Source organism: Cervus elaphus, chromosome 5 (assembly GCF_910594005.1).
Source record: "Cervus elaphus chromosome 5, mCerEla1.1, whole genome shotgun sequence".
Lineage (NCBI taxonomy): Eukaryota > Metazoa > Chordata > Mammalia > Artiodactyla > Cervidae > Cervus > Cervus elaphus.
The window spans coordinates 81,226,057-81,249,785 of record NC_057819.1 but is presented as its reverse complement, the minus strand read 5'-3'; the positions used below and the strand labels follow the sequence as shown (position 1 = coordinate 81,249,785).

At 51.3% G+C, this 23,729-nt stretch overlaps 1 protein-coding gene across 8 annotated transcripts in view; it reads right to left on the bottom strand.

Moving 5' to 3' along the window:
• Positions 1–23,729, bottom strand: part of MSI2 (musashi RNA binding protein 2) — a 399,485-nt gene that overhangs the window by 123,283 nt on the left and 252,473 nt on the right. For all 8 annotated transcript variants that reach the window (XR_006341155.1, XM_043902746.1, XM_043902743.1 and 5 more), the window contains exon 7: positions 17,720–17,768. Coding sequence is in view for 7 of the 8 variants with exons in the window: in XM_043902746.1 (XP_043758681.1) it covers positions 17,720–17,768 (49 nt within the window). In the remaining variant the exon portion in view is untranslated. The remainder of the gene's footprint in view (positions 1–17,719; positions 17,769–23,729) is intronic.

Genomic DNA, 23,729 nt, shown 5'->3' with positions numbered 1-23,729 from the left:
CCCGGCGTGGAGCGGCCACGGGACGAGAGCGTGACGCCTAAGAGGGTCTGCGAAGGATGTGCCTCTGCAGGTGCAGTGGGGGTTACTCCGCCCTGGCCCATCTGGGGAAACCCAAAGGGAACACGTGACAGGATCGACACAACCCCCAGTCCCAGAAATGCCAATACCTGGAGCTGGAATCTGCTGGTCGGCTCACCATCCCTCGTAAGCATCACTCTTGCCCCTGCAGGTTCCACATAGCCTACGAGGGCGGGGCTCTGGCTTTGACTCTCTCTCTAGGCCTGGGTTTGATAAAGGCAAGGCCACCCACCCAGGGCTGTGTTTTTCTGATACACTCCCACCGTATCGCATTTGAAACTCAAAATCTTCAAGCCATTACCCAGGAAATCATCATTAAATCATTTGTTCATTTTTATTAGTGTCGCTGTAATTAAAGAGAATCATATTTCCAAAATCTTCAGCTGTACTTATCAAAACCCACCCTCCAACCAATCAATTAGTATTACAATAACTGCATTCCCTGGTTGCCGCCGCTATTAGCATTTTGATTGAATGTCTGTTGAAAAGTGACTGGTAACAGAAGATTGTGTTCAGAAAGTAATGTTTCTTTATTCGTCACCACCCAACCTTGTCTGCTTGTCTCCAGTCTTGACTCAAAAGAGACAAGACAGCTTCCAAAAGCAGTCGTTTTGGTGGCAGATTATATTTTCATGAGGCTTGTGATCAATTGGGCATAATGGCTCCAGTATCCCAGCGACACACAAGGGCCTCCCACCGGCGGTGACCTCGGCGTCCCGCGGCTGTACCTGGGCTACTTCGTGTCCCTGCCGCCGCCTCCTCCCCACCCCAGTAATCGAGGACAGTTCCTGGCAGGTCTGCACACACAGCACTCCCGGAAGACAGAGAGTAACGCCCATGTTGGATAAGCCGGTGGACACTGTGATACCTACAGAAGATCGTCATTATTACCTACCCTCTTCTCAGCCAGGCACTTGGGAAACCTGTTATTCTAATGTAAGTTCTCCATTCACCATCACTGTCCTCAAAGCACCAAAGAGGGGTTAACAGCGCCATGATGGGACGAGAATCGCTGTCTTCTCCATGTTACAGGAATTAAAGACAAGAGTCCATTAAATCACTATATTAGAATTTAAACAACCTGCTAGTTCAGACAGCTATATTTACAAATGCCCCCCAAAAAACTCCCCAAACCAATGCCTTTTGTGACTAGCTAGAGACCAGAGATCTCCAGACCTCCACAACGCAGCCAGACAGACACAAAAACATTTTCATCACCGTGTACAATCTTAGCCTAGGCAAGTCAGCCATCACAGCTTTGCAACTAGAGGAGATCTGCTTTGACACATCTTAAGCAGAGTACCAAGAAAAGGGGACAGGAGAGGGGATGTCAGGAGTTAGGCAGACCACGTGTTCCAGGATATAAATATGGAGATGCTTAAATGCCACCCATCCAGTTTCAACCCACAGCCAAAGATACGCACGAGTTTCATCTTCACCACAGATTACCCTTGGCCAGCAAACCCCTCACTTGTCTTCACCCACCTCCCATCCATGGTTCATGTACAGTGGTGAGTGGCATCGGCAAGGCTGTATTAATGCTCCAGTTAAAAAAAAAAATACAGAATTCAAGGGAAAAAGCACTACACTACACTACACTACACGGTTCCTTTAAAAATCTTTCCTTTCTCTAAACTTCATCTCCTTTTTTCTCCCCCTGCGCCCTCCCCGCCCCCCCATTCTTGTTTCTCTCCTGGCTGCCAGCCAAGATTTTATAATAGTGTCAGGTAGCAATTTCATTTTTAAAATGCTCTTATCAAGGATTTAAGGTGAAAGATAAGAACAGCACAGTAAATCATCATAAAGGAGTGTTCTGTGAGGCATAGCATTTTACAAATCAAAACAGTTAACAAAATGAAAAGGCAAGGACAGGGAAACAAAGTAAGTTTAAGCATCGTCTGAAAGGGGGAGGGCAGAGGCCAAATTAAATAGAAAGATCATCCTTCAGATTTCTAAGCTCCCTCTGGTAATGATCTTGGCATATTTGCTAAGAATTGCATGAACAGTCCAATTTCCATTTTAAAACAGCATGTTTTTAGAAGGCATATATATTGTCAAACCATTACACACACTTAACTGGGGGCTTTCATCGGAGTCATCTGACCTGCAAGCATGTGTTGCTAATATCACTGCTTTATTATTTATCAAATCAATTTCTTCATGGAATGACTAATAACCCAACCACAGCTGCTCTCCCTCTCCCCACCCCAGCTGCTGCCGCCCTTGCAGCAGCAAGATCTGCTAGACTACCTGCAGTGCCTCAAGCCCCACAGCTTGCAAAAGAACCTTATTATTTATTTTTAAACGGACCCTCGAGGTGCCACTTAGGATTCAAATCACTTTGTGGTGGCTGCTTACACTACCCAGGAAAACTTAATACAAGGCCGGGACATGAGCCTTTATTTTACCAGGGGATTTTAATTATAGTCTCATGACAAAGGAACCACAAACCTAAAATAAAAAACAGAGACAGGTATCTACTTTTCTATTTTGATCCTTTATAACATCTTTGATTCCAGTCTGTTTTTTTTTAAAAGCAACCAAATGGAAGCATCAGTTGCTCAGTCGTGTCTGACTGTAGCCCACCAGGCTCCTCTGTCCATGGGATTCTCCAGGCAAGAATGCTGGACTGGGTTGCCATTTCCTTCTCCAGAGGATTGTCCTGACTCAGGGATCGAACCCAGGTCTCCTGCATTGCAAGCAGATGCTTTACCGTCTGAGCCACCAGGGTAACCTAAACCAACCAAGGGCCACGACCAATTCAAATGTGCACTGATATGAGGCAGCCCAAGGGTGGTAATCCCAGAAAACAATCATTAATACACTGTTTACTCTGACTTTTTTAATACGCTCACCAATCTCTTCTGGAGCCTAACCGAACATTCACAATAAATAAAAACATGCAATTAGATGATTTCCCATCTGCCAGGGAATGATTCAATTGTCCATTAGAAGCTAGAGCTCTAAAAATACATAAAGGGAAATTATTAGGTATTGTTGATACATATTTCTGTTGGAAAACAGGATTAGTACTATGGGCAAAATACAAAGCTGCTTTTGTAAATCTTACCCATTTTTTTTTTTTTTTAAGGTAAGACATCAAGGGGGAGGGAGCAAATTAAACTGTAATTTTCAGACTACATCTCCTTATTGTCACTCAGAAAAATTGCCAGGTGTTTCCAGAGTAGTTTATACATAAATATACTAGCTGAATCAGGAAATCTTTCCAGGGCAAATGAATCAACTTAATTAAAAGAAGACTTCAGATGCCAAGCCTAGTGATTTTGGAAGTGGGGAGGGAATTTAGGAATCCATCCGAAAGTATACACTTTTCGCATGAGCATTTAAAATCCTGCTACTACAGACCTCAGGTCAGAGAGAACCTTCCCACCAGCCCACCAGTCTACACCAGGCATCAGGGTTAGCAGTGCAGGACTGATCTTTTTTTTAAAAAAAAAAAAAAAAACTGAACCAGTATTTTCAGTCTTTCTTCCAGCTCAGCTGTAAAGGGCGACTACAACAATACCAAGGACATTTTTTTTCTTTCCCCTCTTAAGAAAGAAAGAACTCCCGTCAGTTCACCAGGTAATTGTTCTTTCCTAAGGTGCTGGGAAAATTGAAAAGTGTTCGGAACCATCTCTTCAATTCCCCAAAGCCCTCCCCAGAAAACACCTGTCGCTCCTACACCAACCTCCTGATAGGGGCTCTGCACCCCTGTTTTACTGGAGCATCTCTTGGGCGGGGGGGAGCATGCAGCGAAGCAGTGGAGACTGCTCGCTCTCTGTCTTCAGCTAAGTGAGACCGAGACCAGTGTGGATGCGAGGAGGGCCTGCCTGTCGGCCAGCCACCCTCTCACGCGTCAGGGCTGTCTGCCGAGCACGGGGACTAGGAGGGGGAAAACACACAGAGGAACTGAATGAGCAAGCAGATCGCACAGTGGTTGAGAGCTGAGAGGCGCCCAAACAGAAGGATGAGGGACCCAGACACTGCCGGAGCTGTCCTCATCTGAGATTTCCCTGGGGAAAGGGCATTTAAGCCCAGGCCTAAAAGCTGAGGAGCTAGTCAACTGTGAGACACTGTTCCTGGCAACTCGAGGAACAGCCTGTGTGGGTGGCCCTGCCAAGGAAGCACCCAGGTCACAAGGTTGCAGGGAGCGTGTCTGGGGTGAAGCTGCAGAAAGGAAAAGGGAGGAATGCGAGACTCGCCCGCCGAGCATCTGCACTGCAGGCATCATCCTATCAGTGACGGGGGATACACCTAGATTCACAGCCGGAACAACGGGGTGTGGTCATTCACAGCCCCACGCCCCGCGCCAACCACTGGAGGCCACCGCCACCCATGGCAGGTCTACACACGAGGGCACGTGCTACCCGACCGTCCAGGCAGCCAGGCGTCTCAGGCTCAGGGGCATCAAAGGCCTGGTCCACAGCACTGCCTTTTTAAAGGCTTTCAAAGCTGGAAGGGTCCTGGGAGATCACGTGAGCCAGGGGTTTCCCAGCCCCCATGCGCTTCAGTTTCAGCTAGGGGGGAACGTGAGAACTCAGCCCGAGCTCTAAGCCCGAGTCTCCCTTAATTGATCCGGAGTCAGCCCTAGACATTGTGATGTTTTAAAAACTCCCTGGGCGATCCTAATGTGCACCCAGGGCTGAAAACCGCTGAGGCAGTCCAGACCTCCGACAAGACAGCCATCATTCATCCTACAGGCTGCCAAGGCTGGGCTGCGGGATGATGCGCGTCACCTGGATCTTCCCCTCCAGCCCTGCCCGCGAGCGAGGAAACTGACGCTGACCACCAGAGTCTCGGAGCTCCGTGGGTCCTCGGTGACATCTAAATGCCAACTAAAAGAACAGAAGCGGGGAGAGGTGAACTTTGGACAAGCTCCTTCCTCGGCTTGACGGTGCAGCTCCAACAGCACTGAAACGCCTTTTCAGCCTCCAACTAAGGCGATACTTTCAACGGGTTCTGGGTCTACCCACGACCACTCTACCCAGAGAACACGCAGCTGCCGAGAGTGATTCAGGAGGGAGCCTGGGGCTACTGAGAGACACAAAGCAGGGGCCACTGTTGCCTCTGGATCTATTCTGGGCCCAGGACGGATGATGTCACCTCCAGCAGCAGTGGGAAGCGGAGTCATGAATCATCCATGAACCAGCCCAGCCTCCGAGATAATAAATCGGATGTCGGCACGGAGAGCTTTGCGGATCTGGCGCAGAGGCGCTGGCTCCGCCTGGGGTGCTGGGAACACTCAGAAAAGAGGCGCTTTCAATTATCTCCTGCTATCAAGTTGGGGTGGCAAGTTGAGGACGAAATCTCAGATTTGTAGGGAGCACTCAAAGGCACACAACTCTGATCACAGTGAAACCACGGCAGTTATTTTTTTACAGACTGTTGGGTTTGCCAACTAAACCCAAGGATTAAGAGACGCACACCCACATGGGGGCTGAAACTATTAATTACTGCTATGCCACTGGCGTCTTCCGCCCGGAGATCTTGTAGGTGTTACCACTTTGACCCTCAACTGCATTAATTTAACTCAGAAATTCACTCTAGGATTGAATTTGGCGACTCTTCCTGCCTGGAAGGGTTTCTGGGACGAAATAAAGAAATCAAGAAGTCTGTCTGGCAGGGCTTGAAGTTCAGTGTTGTCCTGCTATCTTCCTCCTTCTTATTTTTTTTTTTCTTTTCCAGGGTGGAAGTTGGGGCAGCTATGTAAAGATAGCAAGCTTTGTGTTGTACATATGAGCTCTATTGATTTCCTTCTCTTTCTCTCTCTCTCGGCCTTATTTTTATTTCCCTAAATAACCAAGTTGAATGAACCAGCTAGAAATACCAGTCTACTGGGTATGGCATGCATTCTTAGAGTTGGCGATTCCAACAATTCCTAGGTGCTATCAGTAAATCCCTGGCTTGTAAAGAAATGACTGAGCTATGAAGGCTACCAGCTCAACATTAAACTTCAGAGTTCTTCGAGTGTCTCTCTCTCTCTAACCAAAAAGTTATCTCTAACACTGTAAGGTCAATGTCATGGTCTCTGGCTAAATTAGACTTGGGCAAGCCATGCTATGCAGGATGTGGGGGCTGTGCTCTCAGTTAAGGATAACAGAAGGTCTTTGATTTCTCTTGCACATAATTCTGGGGAGGCAGCAACTGTGATGGGGACAGGAAGCTGCAGGGAGACACGGCTGTGACCGCCCACTCCGACTACAGGCCATGGGTGAGCAGGGGGTGCGCCCGACAGGAAGCAACGCTTTGCCCTGCGTGTGCCTGTCCCAGGGCTGCCGGACAAAGTACCACCAGCGGGGGGCTAAAAACAACAGCAGTGTATTCTCTCACAGCTCTGGAAGCTGCAAGTCTGCAATCCAGGTGTTGGCAGGACCATGTCCTCTAGAAGGTTCTAGAAGAAAATCTGCCCCATGCCTTCCTCTTGGCTCCAGTGATCCTGGGCTCACAGCTCCACACGCCCATCTCTGCCTCCGTGGTCACGCGACCACATGTCTCCCTTCCATGTCCTCCCTCTTCTTAGAAGGACACCTACCCACTTACTCCAATGTGACTTCATCTTACATCTGCAAAGGCTTCCCTGGGGGCTCAAATGGTAAAGAATTCGTCTGCAATGCAGGAGACCCAGGTTCGATCCCTGGGTCTGGAAGATTCCCTGGAGGAGGACATGGCAACCCACTCCAGTATTCTTGCCTGGAGAATCCCATGGACAGAGGAGCCTGGCGGGCTACAGTCCATGGGGTCACAAAGAGTTGGACACGGCTGAGCACACACACCCTATTTCCAAATAAGGTCTAGAGGTTAGGACTGCCACAAATCTTTGGGGGGGATATGATTCAACCCATAATATGAAGGAAAACCTAACAGCATCTTCCAACAGCTCTCTATAAGGTCAGTATTTTCACCAATCAGCTACTTTATCCTTCACTCCTCAAGAAGTCGTAGTAACAGTATTCTTATTGGTAGTAACACAGCAGTAGTTACTATGATAGTAATAAAGCTAATACTTACAGACAATATGAACATCAAATGCTTCACATAAACTTTCTCTCTCAAACCTCACTAGTCCACAAGTTAATACCACTCCCCATTTAATAGGTAAGAAAACTGAAGTTGAAGGAGTTTAGAAAAGTCACACAGCTAGTGAGCAGGGGCCCTGAAATTGGATATCTAGGCTCTCCCCCCTCAGCCACATGGCCCAGACACCTCACAAGTTTCATGAGCTGGGCACCTGCTTTCACTCTTAAGCTTCAAGCAACAGAGACACAGAAGATTCTGTATCTGCCACGCTGTGTGAGGTCCCCACATAACTTGGGTTAGCAAGATGCTTCTAATTTTTTTTTTTAATTGAAAAGACCCTTCCCGGAATGACGGCCTCCCTGTTCTGACCTCTTCCCCTCTGGTCTGGGATAAACTCAAGCATCCGGGGCTTCTTTTCAGACCAGGGGTGGCCTGGCTATCCTATTAATAGCACGTTGTCTGGGAAGAGCAGAAACTACGAAGAGTCCTCATCTATCTATCCGACTCTCTGTTTATGGAAAGAAAAAGACAGAGGTGACTCAGGCAGAGGCTTGTCGGCTGCATATAATCAAGTCTTGTTTGGAGCTCCTAGACCCCCTCTTCCCAGCAGGACAGGAAACTCAGATGAGGCAGGACCCACCCCTCATTCAGCCTAAGATGCCACAAATTCTACCAACCCCAGAAGGACAGCCAAGTTCAAACCTGTTGACACCAGCGCCAGGAACAAGGCAGAGGTGACAACGTTCCTCTCAGAGTACTGAGATGGGATGAACCTCTTTCTTCTGAAAATTCTCTCCTGCTGTCCTACCACTACATTTACAACTCAAATTGGGGTGAACTGTATCAGTAAAAGATGATGCTGAGAAAGTGTTTGTTTGACTAGGTAATAAACGCACAGGGTACAAAAATTCAAAGGGTAAATGAGTATGAAGTGAAAAGTTTTCCTGAATCCCTGCACCTCTGGCCACTGAATCCTCTTGCGCAGAAGCAAATGCTATTTTTTTTTTTTAATTTATGTATATCTGCATCTAAGAGTCTGTGTATTTCTGCATAAAACATATTCAGGTGCTTTCTATAGCTAGAGATTATTCCAAATCCTTTACACTTATGAACTGATATAAGCCTCAGGCTAACCCAATGCCATCATTCCTGTTTTACAGAAATGAGGAATCTGAGTCACAGAGAGGGTAGGTAACTTGCCGAAGGTCACACAGCTATGAAGTCACAAACCTTAGACTCAAATACCAGCTGTCTGACTCCAGAGCAAGAGCTCTTAGCCACGAGGCCATTCTCACTATTATCAGTTTTGTAACTATCTTTTCAGAAATATTCCATGCACTGGCAAACACATGTTTCATGTGGGAAGGGGAGGGGAAAACTTTTTTAAAAAAAGACCAGGTCTTAAAAATTCAAAGAGTGTAATTTGTCTAAAGAAGTTAAACTGGCTGCTCTTTGAAGGCTAGAAGGAAAGGGCCAAGGCTACTGGGCACTGACTACTCTCGCTGGGCACTTCACAAGGGGCTCATTAACTCTCACAGAGCAGGAGTGTTGCCTCCACAAGAGAGAAATGGGGCTCAGAGCCCTCAGGGGCTGCACCCATGGGAAGCTGGGACTGAAGCCAAGGATGTGCGTGCTAAAGCGTTTCCGTGGCATCTGACTCTCTGCGACCCTGTGGACTGCAGCGCGCCAGGCTCCTCTGCGTGGGATTCTCCAGGCAAGAGCGCTGGAGCGGGCTGCCGCGCCCTCCTCCAGGAGCTGAGCACAGGCAGCGCTAGATCCAGGCTCTCTCCGGTGTGTCCTGAGACAGACACAAGCGGGCCAGGGAAGGTCCTCCAAGTCCAGGACCCAAACACAAGCTCGAGTCCTGAGCTGCACAAACGTAGGGCCTTCTCTAGCCCCGGCAGGAGGCAGCCGCCCGGCTCTGGTCCCCCCGGGTCAGCCCCAAGCAGTGCCGGGATGCTAAGAAAGGGGATGCTTTTAACCAAGTGGCTGAGCTGAGGGCGCCTCTCTCCTCAGAGATCTGAAACCACGTGACAGTCGGAGCAGGGCCTCTCTGGGAACAGGACCCAACAAAAGCCTCGTTGTCTTGCTGCAAAAAAACCGTTTCTCGGTCAGCGAAGTGACTGACCCTGGGCCCACTCCTTTCTGCTTCTGTGAGCCACAGCCAGGAGGGAGGCATGAAGATCTCCTAGCTCACCACCCTATGGGGCCAGGGCTCCTACTCTCAAGGAAGGAGTTTCAGATTCATCCTCCAGCGGGGACACCTCGGGGCACCCAGGGGGCACAGTCCCCGCCTCCCTGTTGCCAAGGCCCTGGGGGCTCTGCGTGGGTCCCTGACCACTGGGGAAGCTCGGGGACAGGAACTGAACTCCTGTGTTGATGAATATCTCAAGAGACAGTGCCGGAATGGGCGCTTCCGGAATGCAGTTAGCTCCGGGAAAAAAAATAAAAAATTAAATAAAGCATGCTCCTTGCTTTCTTGTCAGAAATAAAATTAAGGTCTCAGATCGATGCTGCCAGGGCTGGGGGAGACACAGGCATCTTTAATGGCCTCCTCTACATGTTTGCAAATTCACAGTCCCCTTCAACCCTGCCCTTCTAATTGGTTATTTGCGAGGTCGTGTTTGCACCGGTTTCCCGGGAAGGCTAATGGTGTTTATTTAACGAGAAAATAAAATGTGCAGACAGCTCCGGGGGCCGGTCTCTGAGAGCTGGCTGGCGAGGGGCCGCAGCTCTGTACCCCGCTCCCCTCCCTCACCCTTGAGTGGCCCTTCCTCTGCAGGAGGTCCTGAGAGGGGTCCGGTGACAAGTCAGGCCTCGAGGGGACCGTGGTGGGGTCCCGGGGGTTGGGGCCAGGCCCCACAGCCTCTGGGCAGAGCCCCATGAGAGTGAAGAGGCGGGGTGCATCCTCTGCTGGGCGCCCCTGTAGGCAGCCTGCCTTTAGAACAAGCTTGCTGAGACCACAGAATCCAGTGCAGAGCTTACCCCGCTGTGGGGCCTGCCTTTAGAATAAGCTCGCTGGGACCGCGGAATCCAGTACAGAGCTTACCCCGCTGCGGGGCCTGGCCATTCTTCCTCGTGCTAACTGAAGTGCACCCAACTTCAAGTCAGCCCATTACTGTTTCCCAAGAGAACCTCTCCAAGAGCCCACCGGCAGCAAATACACCTCACTGCCAGCACCCCCCAAGTCTCCTCTACCCAAGTGGGGAGACAGAGTCAACCGTACTGAGTTTCCACCCCACTCTAACATTCTCCCATAGACGCCACGGCTACCAAAACCTCACCTCAACAGGTGGCCCACACTGACACCAGTCCACTCTGGGCAGAGAAGAGGACTATCAGCCACACTGACCCAACTCTCTACTTGCACGAGAAAGCCCACCAACACGGGGGCGACTACAGCGCGCTCCAGCGAGGCTGGAAGCTCTGCCCACCAGCACCCTCGGCGTCAGTGGCCTGGGACAGACCAGTGCTTTCCTGTCCACTGGCTTCCAACTCAGCTGCAGATCAGCACCAGTAACGACCAGCTGCTGGCTCACAGGTCGCCAATGAACCCCGTGATGCATCTCAGATCCGAGCTAGAGAGTGATAGGTACCTCTCAGCTTCAGAGACCAGCACGGGGACGAGAGAGCAGGTCTCTGAGGTGGGAGCATGCAAAGGGCAGGACTCTAGATGGGAGTGTGTGCGTGCGTGTGTGTGCGTGTGTGTGAGGTAGGGGAACGCAAAGGGCAGGACTCTAGATGGGAGTGTGTGCATGTGCGTGCGTGTGTGTGTGTGAGGTAGAGGAATGCAAAGGGCAGGACTCGAGTGGGGAGGGTGTGTGTGTGTGTGTGTGTGTGACGCTGTTTCAGTCGTGTCTGTGGGGTGTGTGTGCGTGTGTGTGTGTGTGTGAAGCCGCTTCAGCCGTGTCTGACTTTGTGACGTGTGTGTGTGTGTGTGTGTGTGTGAAGCCACTTCAGTTGTGTCTGATTCTTTGTGACCCCCCTGGACTGCAGCCCACCAGGCTCCTCTGTCCATGACATTCTCCAGGCAAGAATACTGCAGTGGGCTGCCCTCCTCCAGGGGATCTTCCAGACCCAGGGATCAAATCTGCATCTCTTGCATTGCAGGTGGATCCTTTACCGCTGAACCAACCGGGGAAGCCCCTAGCGGGGCAGCCCCCGAAGCAAACCCTGCTTGAGACGCCGAGCTCGGGCACCGGTGTGGTGCAGCATGGCCTCGGGTCAGAGCGGCTCAGGCGTCCTCACCTGCTGTGACTCCTAAACCCTCCTCATGCTTGCCCACCCCACCCACAGCCCTTCCCACCAGAAGGACTTATCCTCCTGGTCAAGCACACTTCTTGCTCCTTCATCCTACAAGTAGAAGGGACCTCGTTACAGGTGGATTCTTGACCCTCTGAGCCACCGGGGAAGCCCCTCCAGCCTACAAAGTCATATTATAAGTTGTAGCATCCCAGCCCTCTCTCCTGGGTAAATGAAGTCAGGATGTTAGAATCTCCCCAGGAAAGACACATACACATTATCTGTGACAGCCCACACCTACAAATGAAGCAATATCTTTTTATTTTTAATTTACGCTGCTATGAAACTCTTTTTACCCACCCCTCCCCCTTGGGAAACAGGTATCAATAAGCAAACAATTACAGTGTGATTTTTAATCATTTTCAGTGTACGTAAAAGAGTTAGTCTGGACTTCAGAGGTCAGTTTTAAAAGGGAGTGTCTGGCAGGTAGTCAGGACATTAAGGGTTGGTTATTCTCCTTAGAAAAGCACTGTCTTCTATCACAGCTCCAGCTATATCTCACAGGCACCATTTTAATAAATAAACTGATCACACAGATTACAGAAACCTTAAACCTCAGCCAGCTGCTTTTGGGGACAGAGATGCTCTCTGGGCTTCTCGAGAAGCCCAGCTCAGCCCCATGCCTCAGCCTGCAGAAAGCCACTCCCCTGACTGCAGGGCCCACCACAGCCCCTTTCCAGTCTGGGGGCCCCCAAGGGGCACAGCTCTCCTGGGGGAGGACTCCCTTCGTGCAGGGAGCCTGCAGGGGATGGTGCTCCCTGAGCTTCAGAGAACCGCCACGGGCTGAGGGCTGAGGTCGGGGCAGGGGACTGGCTCAGAGCCTGTTCCTCTCCAGGGCCATTAGCATCACACTTAATAAGCCACTGCTAACAGTCGGGAGAGGAGCCATCCATCACACGGATCTTTATTTTTCTCAGTGTATCCTGTTCCTCTGCCTCTGGCAATGTTCCGAGGCCAACAGGCCTGCTGGGTGATGGAAGACACAGGGAGTGCGGAGGGCCTGTCCCCAGGCAGTGTCCCCTTCTGCACTCGGCCAGAAACCGCCCTCCTCCCGCTGACCCTCCCCAGACCACCCTTAGACAAGCTTCAAAGACACCCAGCTCACTTCCCACCGGGCCTCCAAGCACCTAGCTCTCCCCTGATGAGCCAGACTTGGAGGAACTTGGCATGCAGGCTGAGGTCAGAGGCAAGGGGCAGAGCTGAGGCTCCCCTGGAATGAGGGGGGTCTCCCTACCCTCCCAGGAGGTGATCGAGAGATGCACTTCAGCACCCAGAATCCCCAGTTCATGGTCTCACACAGGGCTGACGTGGGGAGATGGGAGAGCAAGCGCTGAGTTGTGTCACCTTCCCTCCTGCCCCGGGCTCTCAACCAGCCTCCCACTGAAGAGCAAGTTAGACCGGATGACACCTTGCTCCTCCCTCCCGCCCTGCTTACCTCCAGCCACAGCTGGAATCAATACCTGATGCTGAATTCAAGATCTTATCTGAGTTTTGCAAGGATAAAGCAACAAACTTTTCCCCAGTGATTAAATCCTTAGATGATCAGCCCAATATTTTTCAGCCCACCTCTAAGAACATTTAGAGAGCAAGTCAAACAACTCTGGACACTGGAAAGCCACCATTCTCTCTCTCTCTGGACACAAAGAATCCCAGAGAAGGCCACGAAATGAAGAGATGGAAGCTAAGAAAGGCCCCAGCTTCCTTAGTAGCTCAGCTCCCCGTCCAGCTGTAGGAACCAGATATGTGACTTTTCGAAACTCCACCCACCTCGGTTTATCCATCTGAAAAATGGAGGAACACTGTAGTCCAGCAAGAGGATAGATGTGGAGAAGGACTAATAACAAGGAGGTGCTCAAGTGATTAAGGAGGAGGGCATGGCACTCCAGTACTCTCGTCTGCAGAATCCCACAGAAGAGCCTGGCGGGCTGCAGTCCATAGTCCATAGGATCACAAAGAGTTGGACCCAACTGAACACACGCACGCAGGTGCTTAAGACTGCCGACTCCCCTGCTTTAAACCACCGCTTAGCCTCATGCCTGTAGAGCAGTTAAGGGCGCTGGCTCAGGGTTGGACAGGCTGGGCTTATGTCTAGGCTCTGTATGGTCTAGTGTGTGGCTATGGGTAGCTTTGTTCATAAAGATTCCACAGTGTGTGCCAAGCGCCTGGTTGAGGGGTGCTTAGAATGTGGCTCCTTCCACTGGGAGTGTCAACACAACCTGGTTAACACAGAACCCCATGGTGTGTACTCTGATGGGAGGCCGGAACCCCTTTCAGGGATGAAGGCCATCCTCACCGCTGCTGGGCATGCTGCTGGACCGCGCTCCAGCTCCTGGTCCCCTCCGGGACTTCCTCAGCGCAAGGCCAAGATGACACCTGCTTCCGGGGTCAGCTGCCTCCCAGGCCTGAGCAACATACATATGTGACTGGGGCAGCGGGAGGACCACCCTCCCTTCAAAGGCCGCAGGGCATCCCAGGTCAGCATCTCCCTCCAGCCCCCGGCCCAGTCCCGGCGGAGAGCAGCCTCCATGAACCCCCTGCCCCGTCTCAGGGACCCACACCTGCACCAACTGCTCCCCCTCCCCCAGTTAAAACAAGAAAGGGAGACAATCTGGGCCACACTTCCAGTTAAAAGCTAAAAGCCAGAAGCACACTTCAGGCCCCGGGGCTCATCAGTCCCAGTTCCTGTATTTTCCAGAGGCGGAGCCAGAGGGTTTGGAGAGGTTAGGAGAAACGCCCCTGGCTAAACCCACGGGGCCCACAGGGGCTGGGAGGCGGTCCCATAAAGGATGAAAAGGGGAAGACTCCACGCTTCCGTGCGAATCAGATGCTACATGACGTTCCTGCTTCCAGCATGGAGGACGCATCTCCCCAGAGGGCTCACTGTTTGCTGTTCCCTGGACCCTTCCCCAGGGCACCACTGTGGTCCAAGGGCGGATGTACAAGGGGAAGGGACACAGGCTGGCGCCTCCGTGAACAGGAGGAGCAGACTGCTGCGCTGCTCTGAGGGCCGCCCGTGTGCCTGCGGCTCGCAGGCGAGAGGGCAGATGACGGCCACCGTGGGGCCAGGAGGGGAAGTTCTGCCCAACCCCTGGCTCCTAATGGCAAGCGCGGCCTGACTCCCAGAAGGCCAGGCCCCAGGCCAGTGCCCTGGAGTTTTTCCTGCATGGCAGTGGTCACAGTTCAAGGGCACACAGGTGGTTTTCAAAACGCCCGGGGTGGAGGACACATCACTGCTCAAGCCGCCCAGCAGAGCTGGGTCAGAGGCTGACGGGCAGCACTGAACAAGCGCCCTGACACCACGGAGGGGTTAATGGTCTGCGCCTCTTTCAGCGGCGAGCTGGCAGCAGCGCCTGCCAGAGAGGTGTCCTCAACTTCTGCTGGGGCAGCACTTTCCTCGTGATAAGATAATGGAACGCAGGAAGCTGAAGAGGTGAAGGGAAGGTTGGGGCAAGGTGGCTGCAGGAGGATTTTATTTTCTTGCGCTTATCACCCGATTCCAAATGCGCATTCCATCAGGCCAGGGCTGTGGGGCCTGCCTGCTCCACATGTATGTGACTAGAGCTTCTGTTGTGATACATTCTTATATTTTTGAGAACATTCTTTCCTCCCCTAACGCTCTGAACCAGTGAAGTTATTACCCCAGTTTTGGCCCCCAGTCCAGAGGGAAGCTCTTTCTCAGCTGGAAGGGCTAGAAAGCATGGACAGCCCGAAGCCCCCGCTCACACGGGAAGAACAGCGGGGGCAGATGTCTGCACAGGGGCAGCCAGCAGCAGGTGTCAGGGTGCTCCTGATGAAACCTCTAGGCCCCTCTCACCTTCTCTTCCCTGCCCGGCCAGCAGCAGACCAGCCCCAGGCTGCATCCGTGCAGGCCGGCTTCCTGTGCCACCCCACACACCCCGAGCTCAGCAGGGCTCAACTCCTGGTTGAGTTGAGCTGCCATCTTGAGATTCTTAGCGGTTTTTGACACCCTGTTCTAACTCCACAAACCACATAAGGGGTCTGGCACCGACCAGAGAAAGGGCAGGAGGCTGTGGGGTGGGCCGTGCCCTCGCCAGGGGCTCTCCCCACCCGCCTTCCTGCCCTCACCACCAGTGGCGTGAGCAACAATGATCCCGAAGCCACCCTAAGCACTGGGCCACGGAACGAGCACCCTTCAGCTCACAACCAGAAACCCTTCCCTGACCCGGTCACAGCGGGGCCGCCACCCCGTCCCTGCACCCGGCGCCCCTGCAGGAGAGGAAGCTTCCCTAACAGCAGGCGGCCCCGGGTCAGAAAGAGGGGAGGCTTTCCCTGGGGCCTCCTCCGCAGGCTGTCTGGGGGCCTGATGCCCTGGCTGTGAATCCAGCTCCTCCTGCTATCAGCTGAGTGGCCAGAGACTCACAGTCACCCCCCTTCTTTCGGGTCCCTCAGATGGTGAACCTCTTTCCCTGCTCAGCTGAGAGGGTTCAATGAGATGATCCATCATCTTCTCCCACACAGGGCCTGACGCAGAGCAGGAGATCAAAAACACCTTTGTGCAATGATATTCAGAAGAGAAGGACCACAGTACTACCTAGAAGCTGCTCTGGAGTCTCCCAGGATTATGAATTCTAACACTGAATGCCAGAGCCTCACTCAGATGAGCTGTGCCCACCCTGAAAATCAAAGGATGGAAATACCCTTCCCCACAAACGCCGTCCCCACGCGCAGACGACAAAGAACAGAACCTGAAATCAGCCGTCCTGGTTGTGAGTGCCCTCTCTGCCAGCACCGAACGCAGCAAACCATCCTGTCTGGAGGGACTAACGTGACCTGCATCTTACAGATGAGTAAACCGAGGCATGAAGAACTTAAGGGATTTTCCCAAAGTCACAACAACCCCCAGGGTCTGCTGTGAAGACCATGTTAGAAGATGCGCATGGAAGCAGTGCCGGGAGAAGCCCACGGCCCGAGGCAGTGCATGTGCTGATCCAGGGTGAGCGAGGATTGCCCCCCGCCCGAACCACCTTCCTCTCGCTCCGTGGCGCTCACTCCAGAGCACTGGAGAAGACAAGGGCCATCGTCGTCTCGCTCACATCTGCAAGCGCGTCGTCTCTCTCCCTGCCTCCCGTCCTCCTCACCCTCCAGCTGCTCCCCGTCCCTCCCCAGCATGTACCCCACTGATGCCCCAGTTCCCGCCCCGTTTTCCATTTCCCTTTCGAGGATGCTGTAGCTGGATGGACGAGAGACTGGATTCCAGGGTGCGCTCAGGACGGCCCCTCCTCCTCCCCAACCTGCTCCTTCCTCCCTTTCACTCAGCCTGCCTGCTCAGAGCAGGAGAGACGTGCAGTCAACACCGGGTAACTGCTACTAATCACAGGTGACAGCAAGAATGTAAACAACACAGGAAACATCCAAATGCAATCCAAGTGGCAAGGAAACATGGCTCGCTGGCTCCTTCTCTGGAGAACACGGCTTTCCTGCCACCCTCTTTCAGACACTCTGCCCATGAACGCCCGGTGAACACGCACCCCAGAAACCAAGAGCTTCTGGAGAACGGGAGGACTGAGCGCTGAACTGTAACGCTTCCTCTGGGAAGGACTTTCTCGAGTCATCCAATTTTCTATTTACAGCAATCATTTCAATGTGTCCGTTTTGTCGGGGGAAGTGAAGTGCCAGAGATCAGACACCCCTTTGAGAATCCACTCAAAGCTAAGAAACCTCTCCCAGGATAACATAAAATATTCTGCATGTCATTTCAAGGGTTCTTAGACCCCAAGGTGAAACCCATTTTCTAAAACACGGACAAGACACTAAGCGCAGAAGACAATACGGGGAAGTGCAAACGTCTTCCAAACATCCGAGAGGCGCAAAAGGGCATGTCTAGGTCTGCACTCACCGCATAAGCCGAGGACATGTGTACAATGTACTCACTGAATAAACCTAGGACCAGGCTTCTTTGTTCTTGTTTTCTTTTTTTTTTTTTGCTGCTCTTTACATTGACAGTGTGCTTCTAAACCAGCTCCTTCAATGCAAACTGGGAACTCAATTGACTAATTGCTGTGAATAACTTCCACTTGGTTCGCTTAGAGCCGTGAGTCAGCAAGGACCAAGAACATGTTGGGTGTGACTGCATAATTAAATGACAGTTCCCAAGCCCACAGGAAATGGGGTTTCAAGGGTCCGGTATCAACTCTAGGTACTGTCACGGCCCTCCATTAACAAAGACCTCCAAACGACGTCACCTCCAACCGCCTGATTTTGGAACAGTCGCTGCGACTTTTGTCTGTGGGGCTGGGGGTAAGAAGAGAGGGGGCCAGGAGAGGACGGAGGGGCTGCTTCCTCTCATGGGGCTTCTTACCTCTGTGCCTGTTGGTCGTCTTATCAAACATCAGCATTGCATCCTCCACCTGCAGAGCAAACACAAAACAGAGTGTGCTTCAGGAACTTTAACAAAATACGGGACACGTTATATGTTCAGGGGAGGGGGGCGGTTTCCATTATAGAAATCATGTTGCTCATTAAAACAGCTTGAAAACACAAATATTAAAAGAGAAAATAAATCACTGTCTTTCCATCTTTCCAACCTAGCACAGCCACATTTAGCATCCGGTGTCCTTCCCTCTAATTTTTGTAAAATCTATGCCTATGGCTTCCCTGGTGGCTCAGTGGTAAAAAAAAAAATCTGCCTACCAATGCAGGAGATGTGAGTTCAGTCCCTGGGTCAGGAAGGTTCCTGGGGTCGCTAAGAGTCAGACATGACCAAGCACGAATGCACGCACGCCTATTTTAACATAGTTTAAAATCATATCACACATGGAATTTTCCCCTTGTTCTTTTTTATTTAGATAATATTACAGCACTGCAAACACTTCCCAGATAACTACATCACGAATACTCTTTTATTCCCCCAGATTTTTTTGTTGTAATATACTCATAACATTAAAAGTGCCATTGCAACCTTCTTTAAGTGTACAGTTCAGTGGTATCAAAAAAATGCATAAAGTTCCAGGGGCATCACCACCATTCACCTCCAGAACTTTTTTCCTCTTGTAAAACTGAAACTCTACCCCCTTTAAGGCGGACCCCCTTGGTCCCCTCAGCCTATGGCAGCCACTTGCCCACTTCCTGTCTCCAAGACTGGGGCCCCTCTCAGTATTTCACATAAGTAGAATTACACAGGATGTGTCTTTTTTTTGTGACTGGCTTATTTCACTTAGCATAATGTCCTCAAGGTTCATCCATCTTCCATTTAAGTATAGATCACATTTGCTTATCCACTTGCCCATCGATGAACACTTGGATTTTAGCTATTGTGAATAATGCGGCTATGAACATGGGTACACAAACATCTCGAGTCTCTGCGTTCACTTCTTTTGGATATATACCCAGAAGTGAAACTGCTGGATCATACAGTAACTTGTACTTTTGTTTTTTTTGAAGAACTGCTGTACACAGTGGCTGTACTACTTTACATTCCAAACAAAAGTGCACAAAGGTTTTATTTCTCTACATCCTTGCTAATACTTGCTATTTTCTGCCTTAAAAAAAAAAACAAAACAGTAGCCATCCTAATGGGTGTGAGGTATTATGAATACTAGCTTGACTGTCATGTATTTCATGGAGAGAGATGCTATAGCTTACTTAATCATCCTTCTGGATGTTCCCAGTTATAAATAATGAAACTTCAACATTTTGATTGTTCTGGGCTGAACTGTCTCCATCCCCACACCCCTGCCAAATTCATATATTGAAATCCTAATGCCCAGATTCTGAGAAAGTGACTGCATTTGAAGACAGGATGTAAAGAGGTAACTAAGTGAAAATGGTCACCTGATGGTTAGTTAAAACGGTTCCAATGAGAGCTGACTCCTTGGAAAAGACCCTGATGCTGGGGAAGACTGAGGGCGGGAGGAGAAGACGATGACAGAGGATGAGATGGTTGGATGGCATCATCGACTCAATGGACATGAGTTTGAGCAAGCTCTGGGAGGTGGTGATGGACAGGGAGGCCTGTCGTGCTGCAGTGCGTGGGGTCGCAGAGTCAGACATGACTGAGCGACTGAAGTTAAAATGCGGTCCTTAGGGGTGGCTCTGATTTGGTATGGCTGGGGTTCTTACAGAAGAGGAAGTCTGGACACAGGTACAAAGAGATCCACACTCACGTCCCACACAGGCCTAAAGAAACCACACGTACGCAACCAGGTTTGGCTTTGAAGTCCACTCCTTTTACTTATGATCCAGCCCTTCATTTGCTTCCCAGGAGACACATGGTGAGTGCAGGTGCTGCTCTAAAGCCATCAGCCGTCCACTTGCAGGCTGTGCCGGGTCTGGCCAGGTGTGCTGCCTGGTCGCCCCAAGCATTTTGTGCCCAAGGCTGGCAGTGAAAATACAACGCAGAACTTCCCTGGTGGTCCAGTGGTTGGGAACCTGCGTGCCAGTGCCAGGGACACGGGTTTGACGCCTGGCCAGGGAAGATGCCACAGGGCAACCAAGCCCTCGCACCACAGCCTCTGAAGCCCAGGCGCCCATGCGCCGCAACAAGAGAAGCCAGCCCAAGGAGAAGCCCCGCGTGCTGCACTTTTCGCCGCAACTAGAGAAAGCCCACGCACAGCAAGGAAGACCCAGTGCAGCCAAAAACAAATAAATGAAAATTAAAAACAATACAATCCAACCATGCGGTTGGGGGTGGACAGAACTGTTAGTCAGAGGCTCCACGCTTGGAGCAGTTTCAGTGTGGGGGGTGTGTGTGTGTGGCGGGGAGGACCAAGCGCCATTCACTGGAGCTCAGAGGCTCACAAATGAGCTTGGGGGCCTGAGCTAAGTCAGCTGAGAAAAAGAATCATCGGCTATTCATTCTCACTCCTCCCAGATGACAGTCTTCAATGGAGGGGAAGACACTGGGCAAAGCAATAAAACCAGGTTTAAAATGGTGCCTCCCCACAAATCAAATCTATTTTCCTAGATGCTATCAAACGTAACAGGGGGAAGAGCAAAGTCAAGGTAAGAATGGAAGAAGGGGTAGGCAGGCCAGACACAAACCTCCCAGGGACTGGCCTAGCGTCAAAATCCCTTCTGGAGGCAGGGCCCCCTTGTGTTGCTAAGCAACTGAGCCTGAACAAACAGGCTCCCGGGGCCTTCCCCTTCTGCTCCCCATTTCCACAGTCGACGACTGGGAGAGCGATGGCCCTGCACTGTGACTGCTCCTCTGGCAGGGAGCTGCCCTCTCTCCCCCAGGCGCCAGGCTGAGGGAAGCAGGCGATGCTAGTCTGGATGAGGGGTGCCTTCACCAGACCCTTCCCCGGCCAGGCAGGCTTGATGAGCCCCCAGATACCTGCTGAGACCAGACACACCACAGCGGTCTGCCTCCCGCGCACCCCTTGAGCGAGACCGCCAGAAGATCAACTGGTTTGTTTGTACACAGAGGCGTCACACTTGCACATATGGCATCGCAGACCCAGACCCTGGGCCTCGACGAGTATTCCACCACCTGGGGTGCGGGCTGGGGCGACGACGGGTGAAGCCTGCCGGGTATCCCGCAGGTAAAACTGACATCTGTTTCACACCCATTGCCATATTTTCTAAGAGGTTTGCCAAGTCCTTATTTTGAGCTGAAAATGCCTAATGGTAAGAAAAACAGCCTCCCTTCTGTGTTGGCCATGTTCGGGTACTGAAACTCAGATCCCCTTAGGAAATAAATATTTTGAATTAAAAAAAGTATTTTCAATCCCCACCCATCCCCGCTGCCCTTTTCACAGTGTTTAATTGGGTCCCTCTTTTCCTTCTTACGTTTCAGCATTTTCTGACGCTGCCCTCCTAACAGCTGCTCCACCCTGGTGAGTGAGGAGGAGGATCTGTGTATGTGTTTTGGGGGCAACCATTGTTGTAAAGAACAGAGCTCTTTCCTCTACAGACCGGTGTACAATGGGCTTCGCAAAGACCTCCTGAACAGATAAAGCACGGTGTGCAAGAAAAATTCTATTAACACTTTACAAAACAGAACATCTAAGGAGTAGCTAAAGAGAAAAGAGAAAAGGGGGGAAAAATCAGTATGAATAAGTCCCCGTGCTTGGAGGAAGAAAACTTTTCAATGATTGCAAAACACTTATTAATTCAGAGAAGCCATCAGTGCGATGAAGATCTGGCAGAACAGCAAGAGCTGAAACTGGAAGAATGTGAACATAAAACACTGAATAGAATGAGAAACACGGCCTCTCATACGGGGCTGTTTCTCACGGTTCTATGTGGATCAAACAGAAGTGGCTTGTGTGAGTCTCCATCACACGAGGACGTGAGGGATACGGTCAAGGGAGCTGGTATTCAGACCCAGAGACAGCAAACCGGTAACTCTGTCTGGCTGTCTCTCCTTCTCCCTCTCTCTCTCACACACAGAGGTAGCTGCCTGGCTGTGCCCAGTCCAGCCTGCAAGCCAGGCCTTGTTCATGGAGCTGGAAGAACACAGGGAAACTGGCAGGGGGGCAGACACGGGCATTTCTCTGACTTCAGGGAGAAAACACCACTATCCCTGGTGGAACACGGCTTCCAAGGCCCCCACCCTCCTGCTCATGATCAGCACTGGTGTTGGTTTTGCGCGCCCTCACCGGTCAATACAAATTTCTTTGTATATACCAGAGGTGGGGGCCCACAGGCCTAGGGGTCCCGTGGGTTCCTGGGGTGGGGGTCAGGGGAGGCGGTGTCTGAACCTGAGCATGTTTGTCCCACGTCCTGGCACCTGCCTGATCTGCCTGGGGAGAAGAAGCGTGTTCCAACCTTGAGATCTGCCTTCCAATAACCACAGGCAGGTATAAAACACAGCCCTGACATCCTCGACGGTGTATCTTTGCAAACAACAAAGCAGGACCAGTAACTCTTAAGGGAGCTGCTTGGGGATGCCCTGTTGTCATCCGACACCAGGGGGTCATGGACCTGTAATCCTGACCCTCGCAGGGCTCAGAGGACACTGTGACCGCCTCAGAGGTGCCCCATGCACGCCCCGCCCCATCTGAGAGTCAGTTCTGGGGAGCCACACCGTCTCCATGGCACGGTGACTGTGCAGGGCGTTTCAAACCTCCTCCCCTTAGCATCACCCAGAGAACGGGTTAAAACAGACTCCCCTGGGCTTCAGCCCCAGGCTGTCTGGTTAAGGAAGCGGCGTTTGCATTTCTAACAAGCAGCAGCTGCTGGCCCCTGCGTGGACCCCACTCTCCAGGTACTGCTCTAGGGAGGAGAGACAGGAACAGGAGTTAAAGACACCGGACAGAGCGGCTTCTTCCTCTTTGCATACACTCAGGGCTCAATACATGCACCCAATTTCTCTCACACAGGCCATCAAGGCACGTCAGCGCGGCAACCGTCATCCCGCTCTGTTCCCTGTCTCTTGGACATGTGTATGCCAAGATCCTGAAAATGACGACCGCACAGCCACGATGGAAAAGGACTCCAGCTAGTGGCTACATTATTAGGTCCGCTTAGCTGTGATCAGAAAATCTAATCCATTAACTTTACTTTTATGTGACATGCATTTATTAGGTACACACTAGTTGTGAAGTATTAGTCTAAGTTCCAAATAAGAGGCAAATTATATAGGTTCAGGGTATACAATTGCATTAATGACCCCCACACCCTTTATCTTGCAATTCTGTATCAACAGCTCCCCTTTCAAAAGAGGCAGAGTCTATCTCCCCATCCTGTGTATCTGGACTTGACTTGCTGTGGTCAGTAAAAGAGCTGGAGAGGATGGTACGCCTGTGGAGGGCCTGGCCTTGAGAGGGTTTCTGGGTTCCAGTTTGTCCTCTCTGGCATCTCTCTGCTGTCCCCATGAAACAGACATGGCCAGCCTGGCCTGAGACAGGATGAGAAACACGTGGAGCAGGGCCAAGTGCCCTCAGAGGCCCCAGTGAGACCAGTTTAGACGGGCGGACAGCTGGGCAACCCCAAAACATGCACGTGAACCCGGCTGAGACCAGCAGAACCACTCCCGGTGCACTCTACAGACTCCAGACTTGGGAGATAAACAGCTAACCTCTACCACAGAGGTTCTGTGGTTGTCTGTTAAACAGCGTTCTTGTGGCAGCAGGTAACTCATACATGGTCCCTGCTTTCTCTCTCCCCAAAAAAAAAAAAAAAAAAAAAAAGCTTTTAGTCTATAAGAAGATACACAGGCAGTCTCAAGTAATACCAGACAGTGAAGAAAGACAGGAATAGGGGTGGAAGGAGGAAGGCGGACTATGAACTGAGTATTAAACCGTAGATTTCACGTTCCAAGTGGAGTACGGGTATTAGGGTGTGAAGGGACTGCTTCTACATCTCTTCCCAGCAGCAAGGTTGGAGACCGAGATCCTGGAAACGCCAAAATAAGTTGGCAACACGCT